At 45.8% G+C, this 17,051-nt stretch overlaps 1 protein-coding gene across 1 annotated transcript in view; it reads left to right on the plus strand.

Annotated features, from left to right (window-relative positions):
* Positions 1 to 3,320: 3,320 nt before the first annotated feature.
* zmat3 (zinc finger, matrin-type 3) overlaps positions 3,321 to 17,051 on the plus strand; it is a 60,155-nt gene continuing 46,424 nt past the window's right edge. The window contains exons 1-3 of the mRNA XM_070884067.1: positions 3,321 to 3,352; positions 8,748 to 8,881; positions 15,678 to 16,027. Coding sequence (XP_070740168.1) covers positions 3,321 to 3,352; positions 8,748 to 8,881; positions 15,678 to 16,027 — 516 coding nt within the window. The remainder of the gene's footprint in view (positions 3,353 to 8,747; positions 8,882 to 15,677; positions 16,028 to 17,051) is intronic.

Consider the following 17,051-nt stretch of genomic DNA (forward strand, 5'->3'; position numbering starts at 1 on the left):
CATATCTTAATTCACACCAAGTCCTGCTCACCCATCACCTCTGTGCTTGCTGACCTACAATGAATTCTGGTCTGACAGCACCTCAGTTTTAAAATTCTCATCCTTATTTTCAAATCCCACCATGGCCTCACCCCCATCCCTATCTCTGTACCCTCTTCCAGCCCAGATGCCCTCAAGATCTCTGCGCTTCTCCAATTTTGGCATCTTGCACATGCCCAATTTAATCGCTCCACCATTGGCAGCTGTGCCTTGGCCTAAGTGCTGGAATTCCCTTCCTAAACCTCTCTGCCTCTCTCTCCTCCTTTAAGATGGTCCTTAAAACCTTTTTCTTTCGCACCGCTTTTGGTCATCTATCTGTTCTGTGGCTCGGTGTTATATTTTTATTAATAACGCTCTTGTTAAGCGCCTTGGGATGTTTTGCTACATTAAAGGCGCTATGTAAATGCACGTTGTAGTAGTACTTGCCCCAGTACTCCTGCACATACATTTTCAGTTGTTCAGGTGACAGCAACATGCTCCGGATTTTCTTCCTGATTGTTTCTGCAAAATCCTGCTCTGGCACATAATCATGATTGATCTTTAGTGTGTATTTTTGTTTACCATTATTTGGAGATACTATCACCCAAATCACCACAATTCTTTGAGCTGAAAATAAAGTGACAACAAAGTTATTTTACAATAGACCCTGTTTTTAGAAACACTTAAGGGGCATGTGTGTATTTGTGTGTTTGCATTTTTAAAAAGTACTACGCATAGTCATACATGTACTATTGAAAGAATAGCCACCTCACTTTACGACCCAAGAGAAAAAAAATGTATTGGAAGTTGATAGAATCTATGTGTAACTTTCTACCTGAAGGATGGTGCATCTAGTAGTAAATATAAATGCAATCACTCCATTAGACAAAGCAAAGATGAAAAAAATAATTACTTCGCCAAAACAAAAACACTCATCATCACAGATCAGTAGTGACACTAATCCCTTTCCTGAGTACTGGAAACATCTTTTTCTTCTGCTGCTCAGAGACAGAATGGAGCAGAGCCAGGAAAGAACATACAACACTTCTACCAACACTAAGTGTCATAGTTACTTAAGGAGCTGGGTGGCATCATGCAATGGAATGGTGTCTTTTATGTCTTGGAATCAAACCAACCCAAAACTGATGGGGTGGAAGTCTATCTATGTTGGCTGTATCAGCACCAAGGGAAACCAATCTAGTGGTTGTATGTCCACACTGATAATTCAGCACAAAATGCATATCAAATAGAAAATATACAATATACAATGACTGGTGACCAGTGAACTGGAAATACCAAACTGAGCTGATAGGGGAAGGGCTGCTCCACTCCGACTGAGACAACAGAATGATTCTGCATCAGACCCATGCAATACATGATCTTCAAGTATATAATACTGCTATCAGCCGCAAAAAGTTGAAGAAAAGTTTGTTGCACCATGAGCACAAAATTTAGAAAACAAAAACAAAAGGCTTGGGATAGTTTCATAATTTTTAAAAATTACATAGTATGGCAATTTGCCCAACTAACTAATGGAGAAGCAGGAGGATGAGAAAGGGAGAAGAGGAAGAATGAATAATGGTACCAAGGTTAGTTTAAGAATTTGACAGAAGTGGGGAATTAGCTATATGGCTCTTCATTATTAGTCTGTATAAACAGCACCTCCTCTGGATGGACAGTCATAACAAAGAGAACACAAAAAGTATGAAAACTAATTATCTCATTTGGAAAACATATAAGGTCAATAACAAGAGGGTGATTGGTAAAAGAACCAGAGACGACATGAAGAAAAACGTTTTAATGCAATGAGCGGTTAGGATTTGGAATGCACTGCCTGATAAGGTGGTGGATACAGATTCCATAGTAGCCTTCAAAAGGAAATTGGATAAATACTTGAAGGAGAAAAAATTACAGGGATATGGGGAAAGAGCGGGGGAGTGAGACAAACTGGATTGTTCTTCGAAAGAGCTGGTGCAAACTCTATGGGCCAAACGGCCTCCTTTTGTGCTGTACATGATTCTATGAAATGATGAAACAAGATGCCGGATGTTGAGAGTTTAGCATTTGGAAAGTGCTTTAATTTGAAGAATAGGAAAGACTCCAAGTCTGCAACTTTCTTCTAAATTTGGCACTTTCAGACAGTATATAATTACTGTGCCTCTCCGCCATACTTCAGTGCCTCAGCAGGGATTCCATCCGCTCCTGTAGCCTTGTTGTTTTTTTAGCTGTCTTATGGCTTTTTCTACCTCATGCAGTGTTGGGGTCTCACTGAGGTGGTAGCGGGTGGCATGCTGCAGTATGTTACAGTACGCGGACGACGCCTGCGTCTATGCACACAAAGAGGCTGAACTCCAGAACAGTCAACGTATTTACCGAGACGTATGAAAGCATGGCCTTACGCTAAACATCAGTAAGACAAAGGTCCTCCACCAGCCTGTCCTCGCCGCACAGCACTGCCCCCCAGACATCAACATCCACGGCGCAGCCCTGGACAATGTGGACCACTTCCCTTATTTCGGGAGCCTCCAATCAACAAGAACAGGCATTGATGACGAGATCCAGCACCGCCTCCAGTGCGCCAGTGCAGCCTTCGGTTGGCTGAGGAAAAGAGTGTTTGAAGACCAGGCCCTCAAAACTGTCACCAAGCTCATGGTCTACAGGGCCATAGTAATACCCGCCCTCCTGTATGGCTCAGCGACGTGGACCATGTACAGTAGACACCTCAAGTCGCTGGAGAAATACCACCAACGATGTTGCCGCAAGATCCTATAAATCCCCTGGGAGGACAGACACATCAACATTAGCGTGTTCGTCCAGGCCAACATCCCCAGCATTGAAGCACTGACCACACTTGATCAGCTCCGCTGGGCAGGCCACATAGTTCGCATGCCAGACACAAGACTCCCAAAGCAAGCGCTCTACTCGGAACTCGTCCACAGCAAACGAGCCAAAGGTGGGCAGAGGAAACGTTACAAGGACACCCTCAAAGCCTCCCTGATAAAGTGCGACATCCCCAGTGACACTTGGGAGTCCCTGGCCAAAGATCGCGCTAAGTGGAGGAAGTGCATCAGGGAGGGCGCTGAGCTCCTCGAGTATCGTCGCCGAGAGCATGCAGAAATCAAGCGCAGGCAGCGGAAGGAGCGTGCGGCAAACCAGGCTCCCCGCCTACCCTTCTCTTCAACCACTGTCTGTTCCACCTGTGACAGAGACTGTGGTTCTCGTATTGGACTGTACAGCCACCTAAGAACTCATGTTAAGAATGGAAGCAAGTCTTCCTCGATTCCGAGGGACTGCCTATGATGATGATAATTACTGTGCTGGTCATTCTGAACAGGTAGGTGAATATATAGGACATAGGAACATAAGTGTCATGTATTTCATCATCTTGCAATGACAATAGTTATGTAACTGTAACTCATGCACACTGTACCTGTACCCTTGAAATGCACACCCTGACCACAGGGGGTGAGCTTGCGGGAGACATTCCTCACCTGGGTTTCCAGGTATAAAAGGGGAGGTCCCATCCAGGGTCAGCACTCTTTGGTCCTGTGAATAAAGTGAAGGTCACAGAGTGACCGTGTCTGATATATACATGCCTCGTGTGAGTTTGTAACAAGGTGCAGAGACACTACATCTGGCGACGAGAAACGGGAATCACCGAACCACGAGGATGGCCACCGGTGGCAGAGGAACTGTGTGGATGAGGACTGGGACAACTTTGTGGAAAGACTCCAGCAGAGCTTTGTCACAAAGGACTGGCTGGAAGAGACAGCGGCTGACAAGCGGAGGACGCATCTACTGACCAGCTGTGGTCCACAGACATATGCGCTGATGAAAGACCTGCTCACACCCCAAAAGCCAGCGGACAAGTCTTTCGAAGAGCTCAGCCAGCTGATCCGTGAGCATCTCAAGCCGGCAAGTAGCGTACACATGGTCTGGCACCGGTTCTACTCTCACCGGCGTCGGGAGGGTCAAAACGTCTCGGACTTTGTGGCGGAACTGCGGCGTTTGGCCAGTCTCTGTAAGTTCTCCGATGCCTGCAGGGGGGAGATGTTAAGGGACTTTTTCATCGAGGGCATTAATCATGCCGGCATTTTCAGGAAGCTTATAAAGACCAAGGACCTGACTTTAGAAGGGACAGCGTTGATAGCTCAGACCTTTATGGCAGGGGAAGAGGAGACCAAGCTAATTTACGCACGCAGCCCTGGTTTTAACGTTGCGATGAACCAGGGAGTTAATGTTGTAAAAGTGATACAGAACCAAAACCGCAGGCAGGCAAGGGCAATTCGACACCGCCCAGGCAGCAACAAGCTCCAGGGTGGGCCCGCAACAGGGACAATGGAAAGGGGATCGGCAATTCACGCCATCACGAGGAACAATGCATCCCGTGATGGGACCAGAGTGCTTAGAAACAGCCAAACGGGCCATCAGCGAGGAATGCCTGGGAATAGTCTTTTTGTTAACAGCAATCTCAGCTCATGCTGGCGGTATGGGGGTAGACATACTGCCAAAAGCTGCAGGTTCCAGCTTTACACCTGTAGGGTTTGTAATGTCAGTGGACACTTGGCCTGGATGTGCAAAAAGGCAGTAGCGAGGCTAGTCTGCGAGACAGAGGAACAAGACGAGGGGTCTACAATGCAGGATGAGGCCTGGGGAACAACCATGGATGCGGAAGTTCAGAGAGTTCATGTGGCTGACGTCCACAGCTCATACACCAAAACGCCACCCATGATGATGAAAGTCTTACTGAATGGCATCCCGGTGCACATGGAGCTGGATAAGGGAGCTAGCCAGTCTCATGAGTGCCCAACAGTTTGAGAGACAATGGCCACACAGAGCTAGCAAGCCCAAACTGGAACGCATTGAGACGCAGCTACGTACGTACACCAAAGAGATCATCCCAGTGCTGGGCAGTGCAAACTTGGTGGTAACGCATAATGGATTACAGAACCGGCTGCCACTCTGGATTGTTCCGGGAAATGGCTCCGCGCTTTTGGGGAGGAGTTGTCTAGCTGAGATGAATTGGAAATGGGGGGATGTGCACGCCATTTCATCCGTGGAGCAAAGTTCATGCTCGCAGGTCTTGCAAAAATTCGAGTCACTGTTTCAACCCGGTGTCGGTACGTTCAAGGGCACTAAAGTAGTGATATGCATCACTCCGAATGCCAGACCAGTGCACCACAAAGCCAGAGCGGTGCCGTACATGATGCGTGAGAAAATTGAAAGTGAACTGGACAGGCTACTCAGAGAGGGCATTATTTCGGCCATTGAATTCAGCAATTGGGCAAGTCCCATCGTTCCAGTCCTCAAAGCAGATGGCTCGGTTAGGATTTGTGGCAACTACAAAGCCACCATCAACTGAGTGTCGCTGCAAGACCAATACCCGCTTTGCCACGTTGGCAGGTGGAAAGCTGTTCACGAAGCTGGACCTCACTTCGGCCTACATGACTCAGGAACTGGTGGAAGATTCCAAACTTCTGACTAGCATCACGACGCACAAAGGATTATTTGTCTTCAACAGGTGCCCGTTTGGCATTTGTTTGGCAGCGGCTATCTTTCAGCGAAATATGGAAAGCTTGCTCAAGTCCATCCCTGGAATGGTCGTATTCCAAGACGACATCCTTATAATGGGTCGAGACACCGAGGAACACCTCCGCAATCTGGAGGAGGTGCTATGCCGATTGGATCGGGTAGGCTTGCGGCTGAAAAAGGCCAAGAGTGTGTTTTTGGCCCCAGAGGTCGAGTTTCTGGGCAGGAGGGTTGCCGCAGACGGGATCCGGCCCACTGAATCAAAAACTGAGGCGATTCGCCGGGCGTCCAGGCCCGGCAACATGTCGGAGTTGCGATCATTCCTGGAACTTTTGAACTATTTTGGGAACTTTCTGCCGAACTTAAGCGTATTGTTGGAGCCGTTACACATGCTCCTCCATAAAGGTTGTGAATGGTTTTGGGGGGATTGTCAAGAACGGGCTTTCATTAAGGCGAGGAACCTGCTGTGTTCCAACAAACTGTTGACTTTGTATGACCCCTGTAAAAAAACTGGTTTTAACATGTGATGCGTCATCCAAGGATTGGGTGTGTATTGCAGCAGGGTAACGATGACGACCGACTCCAACCGGTGGCTTACGCCTCCAGGTCGCTCTCCCAGACAGAGCGTGGATACGGCATGGTCGAGAAGGAGGCACTCATGTGTGTGTGTGTGTGTGTGTACGGTGTGAAAAAGATGCACCAGTACCTTTTCGGCAGACAGTTCGAGCTAGAGACAGACCACAAGCCGTTAACAGCAAGGCTGTCAACGCTAACGCGTCAGCTTGCATACAGCGATGGGCCCTCACGCTGGCTTCGTATGACTACACCATATGGCACCGGCCAGGCACCAAAAGTTGTACTGACGCACTCAGCAGGCTCCCACTGGCCACCACTGAGGGGGCGTCGGAGCAGAGCGCCAAGATGGTCATGGCCGTTGAGGCTTTTGACACTGCGGGCTCTCCATCACAGCCCGACAGATCAAACTCTGGACCAACAGGGACCCCCTCCTATCCATGATAAAGAAATGTGTCCTGACTGGGAATTGGGCGCCCGCACACAGGGCGTGCCCCGAGGAAGTCAGGCCGTTTCAGAGAAGGATGGATGAACTCTCCATCCAAGCCGACTGCCTGTTATGGGGCAGCCAGGTAGTCATGCCCCAGAAAGGAAGGGAAGTGTTCATCAGAGAACTTCACAGCGAGCACCCTGGCATCATGTTAATGAAGGCCATTGCCCGGTCACATGTATGGTGGCTGGGGATTGACTCAGACCTGGAACACTGGGTTCGCAGGTGCACGACATGTGCCCAGCTGGGCAATGCCCCCAGGGAGGCTCCAATCAGCCCGTGGCCTTGGTCCACCAGGCCATGTAGACTATGCGGGCCCGTTCATGGGGAAAATGTTCCTGATCGTAGTCGATGCATACTCGAAGTGGATCGAGTGCATCATATAGAACTCGTGCACAACATCCACCACAGTGGAGAGTCTGCGTACGGTTTTCGCGACCCACGGCTTGCCGGACATCCTGGTCAGCGACAATGGCCCGTGTTTTACTAGCCATGAATTCCAGGAGTTTATGTCGGGCAATGGGATCAAGCACGTCCGGACAGCACCGTTTAAGCCGGCTTCCAATGGTCAGGCGGAACGGGCGGTCCAAGTCATAAAGCAGGGCATGCTACGCATCCAAGGACCCTCCATTCAGTACCGCCTATCGCGCCTCCTGCTGGCCTACAGGTCCCGGCCGCACTCGCTCACGGGAGTCCCGCCAGCGGAACTCCTCATGAAACGCATGCTCAAGACGTGGCTGTCCCTCATTCACCCAGACCTGGCAGACATTGTTGAGGGCAAGCGCCAGTCCCAAACCGAGCTCCATGATTGAGGCTCAAGGGGAAGGTGTATAGAAATAGATGACCCGGTATTTGTTCTTAACCATGCTTTGGGACCCAAATGGCTTGAGGGCACCGTAATTGGCAAAGAAGGAAACAGGGTCATGGTGGTCAGACTAAACAATGGGCAGATATGCTGCAAACACTTGGACCAAGTAAAGACAAGGTTCAGCATAGACACGGAGGAACCGGAAGAAGAGCATGATGAGATAGCACCCACAGCACTGCCAGCGTACGAGCAACAAAGACAGCCCTCAGCATGCACAGTCCCTGCGGCCAGCCCGGACAGGCCGGAATCATCTCAAGTAACAGAGACGCCCGCTGAAGCTCAGCCACCAGAGCCACAACTGCAGAGCTCCACGAGAGAGCGTCGACCACCCGATAGACTTAACCTCTGGAACTAAAAAGACTCAAGGGGAGAGGTGATGTCATGCATTTCACCATCTTGCAATGACAATAGTTATGAAACTGTAACTCATGCACACTGTACCTGTACCCTTGAAATGCACACCCTGACCACAGGGAGTGAGCTTGCGAGAGACACTCCTCACCTGGGTTTCCAGATATAAAAGGGGAGGTCCCACCCAGGGTCAGCACTCTTTGGTCCTGCGAATAAAGTGAAGGTCACAGAGTGACCGTGTCTGGTATATACATGCCTCGTGTGAGTTTGTAACAAGGTGCAGAGACACTACAATAAGTAAGTCCCTCGAGCCTGTTCTGCCATTCAATGAAATCATGGCTGATCTGCAACCTAACTCCATATACATGCCTTTGTCCCATATCCCTTAATACCGTTGGTTAATACAAATTTATCATTCTCAGATTTAAAATGAACACTGGATCTAGCATCAGTTGCTCTTTGCGGAAGAGAGTTCCAAACTTCTACCACGCTTTGTGTCCCCATCCCCCACAGAGACGGAAATCAGTGAAACTGATGAAAACTTGTGATTTTCCACGGTAAATATCTCTTAAATACCCCATTAAATGCTAAGCCTTGTTAGAATAAATGTAACTGAAATTTTTACAGCATATTGACGGGTAAACAAACATTCTGGCCCTGAAAAACTATTTTTTATATTTGTGGAGTGTCAAATTTCTCCATTATGATAAAAATTAAACATTTTTAAAAACGTCTAAATTTTAAAAAGTTTGTTCATGATATTTCAGCTTCTACCTCTGTGAGGGGCCCAATCTTTATTTCGTTCTCTGCCACATTTTTTTTAAAGTTCGTATAAAAGCAGCTTCTCACTTCTTGGTTTACTGTCTGTGAGAATTCTGCAATGTGATTGGCTGCTTAGACAGCTTGTTGACACGGCAGCATTGCACTGAAATCAATTGAACGTGGAAAAAAGCAAACTTCTCGCCACATCTTTGGGGCCAGCAGTGACTCCTTTGCTTCGCAGCTGACCGCAAATTACGGGCCACTGAACGGACAACACTGGGGAAATGAAAGTGAGATTTGACTTATCAAAAACAAGTCCTTACACTTGTGTTTGACAATATGCTTTGCTTTATATTCAAAAGGGTGTTGTACGCATATAAATGACACTCGCACTACTGCTGCTATAATCTGACATTGGTGCAGTCACTTAAATTCCCCAAACTGCCTTACTGGGGAAACTGATGCACTTTGTAAGACTGTGTGTGAACGAGTGTAGTTATGGGTTAGAAGCTAAATAATAACGTTAAACAAAATAATAACCATCTTTTCTCCTCTCTATCCCTTCGCTCGAGGATACTGCGGAAGAAACGCAAAATCGAGCACTGCCAACATTGGCTCAGGTGTGCCGGCGCCTCGCCGCCTTCTGCTGCTTGGATTCTGTAGATCCAAAGCCACAGAAACCACGTCCCCGCGGTCGACGCTTTTTGCACGCACCTAAGTTGAACTCGCCCTCATTCACTCACAGACCCCAGGCCGCACTTCCTCGTCCCAGCCTCAGGCTCCAATGGATCACGTCGGTCACCAGGGCTGCCCTGCAGGCACTGCTTCACCATAGCAACCGTTGGAGCCCGGCGTTCACCCGCGATGCGGGAGATGGCAGCGCCTGACGTTCATCCGCGATGCCGTTAGTCCAAACTCCGGCGCGCGCTCGCGCCTCGAGCCCAGACAAACACTTTGAAACGAGGAGAATCTGGAACCCTGACTGCGCGGACACTCTGTCAGGGACTTCCCATCATGCTTCGGCCGGCCCAGCATTACCAACACAGTGCCGGGGGTAAGTGGCAAGGCAATGACGGTGAAATATAAATCCGTATCCGCCACAATCCCGTCTACCTGAACGCCTTGTTCTTTAATTATTCGCTTTCTACACCGCCTACCCCCATTCGTTCGCAGTAAGCCAGCGTGTTGAAGTGTGCTGTGCGGAGAATGGGGTTTCAGCCCTTTCCCTCCAATCTGCGCTGCTGATGGTCTGTTGGAAGCTGTAAACAGTTTCTCCGAGGGGACGGTATAGGGGAAAAGGCAGGGGAAAATGGCGATGAGTCTGAGACAGTGGAGGCGATCACCAAAATAACTGCAGAAATTACAAGCCGCGGCTACCAGCTAACAGTGGCAGAACTATGTGTGCACAAAGATTTGCAGCAGGTAAGGTAAATGGAAATATCTGAGGGCTCCTTAGAAAAATCTAGCGCATATTTTTGTAGAATAGTTAGTACTGTAGGATGTTCAAAGCTCTCCCGTTAACTTTGATGATGGTACTTGGGAAGGTTATTTGCAGTGGATTTTTACTGTATAGGGACGTTGACATTAAAAGCACTGATGCTAGAACAATGCGATTTATTTTTGTTTTAGTACCCCATTGATCCCAGAGTTAGTTACCTGTACGTTGATTCTGAGTTGCAGACCTAACGTCTCGCTTATTTCCAATGGGAACATTCTAATGGTAAGGGAGGCTGCTTCCAATAATTGGGGATGGGAAAATACAATATATTTACCCGTTTCTATTGGTTTTGTAATATGTTACCTTTTCCTTTTTAAAAAAAACTCTGGAAATACTGGGATAGATTAAATGATTTTGTCACCTTACTCACGCAATGTTTCTTTCTAAAATTTTATGAGATCTCTATCTGCATATGTACTTAGCTAATGTTCCTTGGCACTGCTCACAGCGTCATAGGATATTGCGAGAATGTGACACTTCTAGGAAGTGGGTGCCATTCAAAATACTTTTAATATAAATGGGATCTCCGATGCCTGTGTTGAAGTGAATTGGATTGTTTTGGAGCAACTGAGTTAATTAAATAATACAAGAGCTCGATAGAACAACAGGTATCCTCGGAGTTAATGAAGTAAACAAATAATATTGGAGTGAATTAAATAAACAATTAATACCAAAATAAGTGAATGAAATATAGGAAGTCAGGAATTAATTTTGCTTACTTATCAGAATCACATAATTAAATAAATAAGTACAGTGCCGAGCCCGTCTGCAGTATCAGAACCACATTGGGGCCAGGAATGAAATAAATAAAAATGTCAAATCAGTAATTAAATAAATCATTACCGTGATGGTTGGGACTGTCGGCAGTTAGTTAGATGTGGAGTTAGCCACGTTTCCCATTGGAAGCAGAGGAATTAATTAAACAAAAAACAACAATGACTGTATTAAATAAAAACAAACAACAATTACTGAATTAAATAAAACTGCCAGCAATGACAAAAGCAGAAACAATAACTAAATGATTTTTTAATTAAAAAAACCAGAAATTACTTAATTAAATTAAAACTTATCAGATAGAGGGAAAAATGGTGGGCTGACCTGGTAAACTCTCGCCACATCGCACCTAATGACAGTGTGACTACAATTACAGTATGATAAGCAGATAGGCTTTTCTATTATAAAAATGTTGATGTGCCTTTTATTGCCCATGCCTATTTGCTGTGAGAAGGTTGTGGGGCATTTTAGAAGGCATTAATAGTCAACCACATATTGTGAGACTGGAGTCACTTGTAGGTCAGACCTGGTAGGAGTGGCAGATTCCCTTCTTTGGAGGACATTAGTGAAACAGTTGGTGTTTTGCCACATCTGATTTTATTTATGGGATGTCAAATAATACTATTTCTCGTTCCCCTAGCATTTCCAAACAGATGCTGCTGTAACAGTATGACAAACTTTGGCAATTGTGGTTTTACTATAATATTCAGAATCATTTATTTTCTTTAATAGACAAATTCTGCTTGGATACTGGAGGATGAAACATTGTTGAAGGTTGCAGTAGAAAATATTCAAATCAGATACATTCAGATAAGTTGCAGTGCTGTCCCTCACATTTCCTTGTGAATATATTTCAACCTACACTTTGGAAAAACACATTCTCCTGCATCAGAATGATACTTTCATTCTCTGTGCACTATTTCTGGTGATATCATAGGATTAAGCTGCTATGGATTTGCAAGGCTGTTAATGTCATAAAACAGCCCTCTGAAGCTCAGGCATCGAATAATGAATGCTTTATTCTGCCAAGTTCAAAATCCTGACCAAGGACACTCCTTTGACCCTCTGAAGCTGCTATTGCCACCTGAAAAATAAAGAGATAAGAATTGTACTGCCCAAAGGATACTCCCCATATCCGATCCCAAGCTGGCAACAACTCCATGGACAGAAACCCAGTTAAAACAAAAACACCCCCTCCTTTAGGACCAAGGTGAACTGTAGCACTAATTACCCAGTCACACTGCAACATCCCTTTTGGAAGAACCCAACCATAGATTTCAACACACTATCAGGACAACAGGACCACCCCCAAGAATCCTCCAGTGAATAAATACAACATGTTCAGCCTACAAACTTAAAGATTGTCTCTCCAAGGTCCTTTCTCCATGATGTTGAGGAACTGTGACATCTGTCTTCCAAGTGTTACAAATCTTTGATTGTTTCATACACAGTGCCCTGAGAGCAGGTAAAAACCTATCAACAAGCTAGTGAATGGTAATGAAAAATTGCAACAAATATAAATAGGTGGCTGGGGAACCTTGCACTTCATCAGCCACTTCATGAAGCTTGTGTATTTAGCTCGCATGCTGAGCCAGGTGGGAAGGAGGGGGAGCTAGTTGACCTTCAGCTACAATGCACTGGTTGTCTTTCTAAGTGATTTTTCACCTAACCTGTACCCCTTTGTCACAGAGAGCTGCAGCTATTGAGGGAGGTGAGGGAAATCAACCATGCACATGATAATTTAGGAATGCTCAACACGTCCTTGCAGATGCAGAGGCAATCTAGCAAGTCATGAGGAAGCCTAGCCTGCAAAATAGAAGAGAATGACACGCCCTGGACAATTATGGAATCAAATCCTAATTTGGCCAACATTAAAATAATATCCCTAAATGTTAGTAGACTGAATTACCCAATAAGAAGGAAACAAATCTTGACATACTGAAGAAAGAACAGTGTGGGAGAAATTTGGGAGTGCCTCATTTGGGGCGCTAACTTTTAAAAGTTGAAAAAATTAGAGGCAGGCACTAATGTTTTTTAACTTTTTAAAAAATGTTTTTTTTGCGCTCCAGGGAGGAAGTGGAGTGCTAAATCAAGTGCTCCACTTCCTTTCTGGAGCGCTAGAGGCAGCAGGTGGGGCAGTAGGTGTGTAGCGCTGCACAATGGGTCATGCAGCGCTGCCACATTGAAAGGCTCCTCCCCTCCCTTAAAGGGAAGGGCCATCGCTGCAGGCTCTGCAAAAGCAGAACTTGCCTGCTCCCTGACGCAGCCATGATCCGGCCCGATCAGCCCAATGCATTGCAGCAGAGAGCCGGGCTGATCGGTTGCGGGACAAAAGCAGCGAAACAAATTCAAAGAGAGCATTTGAGAATTTTTTTTACTTACTTCAGCCACCTTGCCTTTAAGCATCGTCCTCGAAGCGTTCAGCCTCTCAATGAACACAACCTGCAACTGCCGGTGTTTCCGCCCGGCGATGCTGCAGGGGGCGGAACCGAAATATGGGTGTGGGATGCTACTGGAGCGATGCACACGACGATGACATCACGATTTCCTGGCGAAGGAGCTCAGGGCGCAACGCCATACCGCTGCTGCAAACGTCCCACCAAATATAGCAGGAGTTGATCTTCCCGCCGCGCCCGGTCGGCAAATGCTTAGTGCCCCATTATCGACCCCCCCGGAGACTATGTCTGAATCACAAAAATTTCCACATTTCTTAAGAACATACAAAATAGGAGCAGGAGTAGGCAATCCGGCCCCTCGAGCCTCCTCCACCATTCGGTAAGATCACAGCTGATCTTCTATCTCAACTCCACCTTCCTGCATTATCCCCACGTCCCTTGATTCCCATAGTATCCAACGATCTATCGATCTCTGTTTTGAATATACTCAAAGATTGAGCATCAACAGCACTCTGGGGTAGACAATTCCAAGGATTCACAACCCTTTGAGTGAAGAAATTTCTCCTCATCTCAGTCCTTAATGACCGACCCCTTATTCTAAGACTGTGATCTCTAGTTCTAGATACCCCAGCCAGGGGAAACATCCTCCCAGCATCTACCCTGTCAAGCCCTTTAAGAATTTTATCAGTTTCAATGAGATCACCTCTTATTCTTCTAAACTAGTCTACTCAATCTCTCCTTATAGGACAATCCCCTTATCCAAGAATCAGTCTAGTGAACCTTCATTGTGCTCCCTCTAAGACAAGTATATCCTTTCTTGGATAAGGTGACCAAAACTGTGCACAGTAGTCCAGGTGTGGTCTCACCAAAGCCCTATATAATTGCAGTATGGCTTCTTTACTCTTGTCCTGAAATCCTTTTGTAATAAAGGCTAACATACTATCTGCTTTCCTAATTGCTTGCTGTACCTGCATGTTAACTTTCTGTGATTCATGTACAAGAACACCCAGGTACCTCTGAATACCAACATTTCCCAGTCTCTCACCATTTAAAAAAAATATATATTGTGCTTTTCTATTTTTCCTACCAAAGTGGATAACTTCACACTTCTCCACATTATATTCCATCTGCTATGTTCTTGCCCATTCAGTCAACCTGTCTATATTCCTTTGCAGCCCCTTTGTGTCCTCCTCACAGTTTACTTTTCCACCTAATTTTGTATTGTCAGCAAACTTGGATACGTTACACTTGGTCCCCTCATCTAAGTCATTGATTTCTGTTCCTTAACAAATCCTTAATCCATGCTAATATATTACCCCCAATCCCATGAGCCCTAATTTTGTTAATAACATCTTGCGTGGCACCTTATTGTATGCTTTTTGAAAATCCAAATGCATTACATCCACTGGTTCCCCCTTGCTGGTTACAACAATAGATTTGTAAAACATGATTTCCCTTTCATAAATCTTTGTTGACTCTGCCCAATAATATTATGATTTTCTAAGTGCCCTGTAACCACGTCTCTAATAAGAGATTCTAGCATTTTCCCTACGACTGATATCAGGCTAGCTAGCCTATCTCTCTCTCTCTCTCTCTCTCTCTCTCTCTTGAAAAGCAGTATTATATTTGCTGCCTTCCACTCCACAGGGACCATTCTAGAATCTAAGGAATTCTGGAAGGTCAAAACCAATGCATCCAATATCTCTGCAGCTACCTCTTTTAAAACCCTAGAATGTAGGCCCAGGGGATTTGTTGACTTTAGTCCCATCAGTTTCTCCAGTAAAATTCCTTTACTGATACTAATTTCTTTAAGTTGGACCCTTGTTTCCCCACAATTTACAGAATGTTATTTGTGACTTTTACCATGGCAGTTTTGTGTTCTGCATGGGGGGGGGGGGGGGGGGCACAGTGATAATGGGAGGTGTGTTCTATCCCCAGGCCTCAACAGGGTTCCTGCAGGCCTAAGACACTCTGAGCAGACAGTTATGACAGTCTGAGACTGGTGCTATGACCTGAGCCTTGTAAGTGTATAGCCCAGGTCTAAAAAAGCAGTCGTGGGCCCACAGTTTGGTAAAGCTCCAGGCTCAGTGGATCTGCTACTGAATTCTATAAAGCTCTATTTGCTGCGTGCTGGCACCGTGCATACGGAATCCCCATAAGCATGAATGGCGATTCCCTTCTTTGGTTGGGCCAGCCCACATGATCCCAGGGGAGCTTGCGAACCGCATGTGTCCCTGGGATACGTGGGCTTCTGCGCAGACCTATGCGTAGAGGCCCAAGAGTGCAAGTCGCCATGAATCCTGTGGCAGAAGGTAAGTATATAGACTTTTTGCTGGTCAAGGCATCAGCCCGCAGGAAGTCTCCGACCGCACATTCAGCCCCAATATATATTATATTTAACTTTACTCTTTTGTTTAGCCCCAGAAACAAAGATAAAGTCTACTTCTGGATCTCCAATGTGCCAACAGCCATACCAGCATACAACTTTATCCCAGACACTGAAGCCTCCTGCTATCCAGCCTCTGCTCTCAAAGCAACATCAGAACCTTCAGTCTACCTCACCTGCAATGATGCCACCATCCTCACAGTTGTTACCAGCACAAATGTTTAAACCATCTCAGTCAGAGCTTGTTCTATTGCCACAAGAAAAAGCATCATCCTTTGAAGTAGACCAAGATCCCATTTTAGCAGATCTCTGTAGGCCACTACTTTGTAAACTCTGCAATGTCTCCCTGAATTCAACACAGCAAGCACAGGCACATTACCAGGTGAGTGGGCCAGCAGGAAAATGTGTATGTGTGCATCTGTGTATACATTATAATGTTGAATCATACTATAGAAATAGAGATGAATTCTGAAAAAAAATTGTTACTCTAAGCCTAAATTTTCTGACTGGCATTATTTGTTTAAAATAAATGGGTTAATGGCACCATTGAAATAACACCAATTGGAAAATCTAGATTTAGAGCCTAATCTGGAACTGTGATTAGAAAGAAGAAAGAGAGACTTGCATTTATACAGCGCCTTATCATGACCACTGGACGTCTGAAAGCGCTTTACAACCAATTAAGTACTTTTGAAGTGTAGTGACTGATGTAATATAGGAAATGTGGCAACCAATTTGCACACAGCAAACCCACAAACTGCAATGTGATAATGTTTTTGTTATGTTGTTTGAGGGATAAATATTGGCCAGGACTCCAGGGATAACTCCCCTGCTCTTCTTCAAAATAGTGCTATGGGATCTTTTACGTCCACCTGAGAGAGCAAACGGGGCCTCATCTGAAAGATGGCACTCTCTGTACTGGAGTGTCAGCCTAGATTTTTGTGCTCAAGTCCCTGGAGTGGGACTTGAACCCCACAATCTTCTGGTGAGTGTGTTACCCACTTATCCACAGCTGACACTATCAGTCCCACATCTTGGAAGGTATTGTTTTTGCCCAGCTACCTTTCTTGACGTAGTAAGGCTTCCTTCTGTGCCTTAAGATTAAAAATTGCTTCTTTTAAGGTTGATTTGCATTTTTAATGGAAAACATTCATTAATTCTGAAGAAATCATAATCCAGTTAAGGAACTGTGAATGTAACCAGTTCTGATGAAGGTCTTCGACCTGAAACGTTAACTCTGTTTCTCTCTCCACAGATGCTGCCTGACTGCTGAGTATTTCCAGCATTTTCTGTTTTTATTTCACATTCCAGCATCCGCATTATTTTGCTTTTGTGTTTGTGTGAATGTAATCTTGCCTGATATCTATGCATATGTGAACATGCACACCAAAATACCAAGCTACGAT

The sequence above is a fragment of the Pristiophorus japonicus genome, chromosome 6, assembly GCF_044704955.1.
Source record: "Pristiophorus japonicus isolate sPriJap1 chromosome 6, sPriJap1.hap1, whole genome shotgun sequence".
Taxonomy (NCBI): Eukaryota; Metazoa; Chordata; class Chondrichthyes; family Pristiophoridae; genus Pristiophorus; species Pristiophorus japonicus.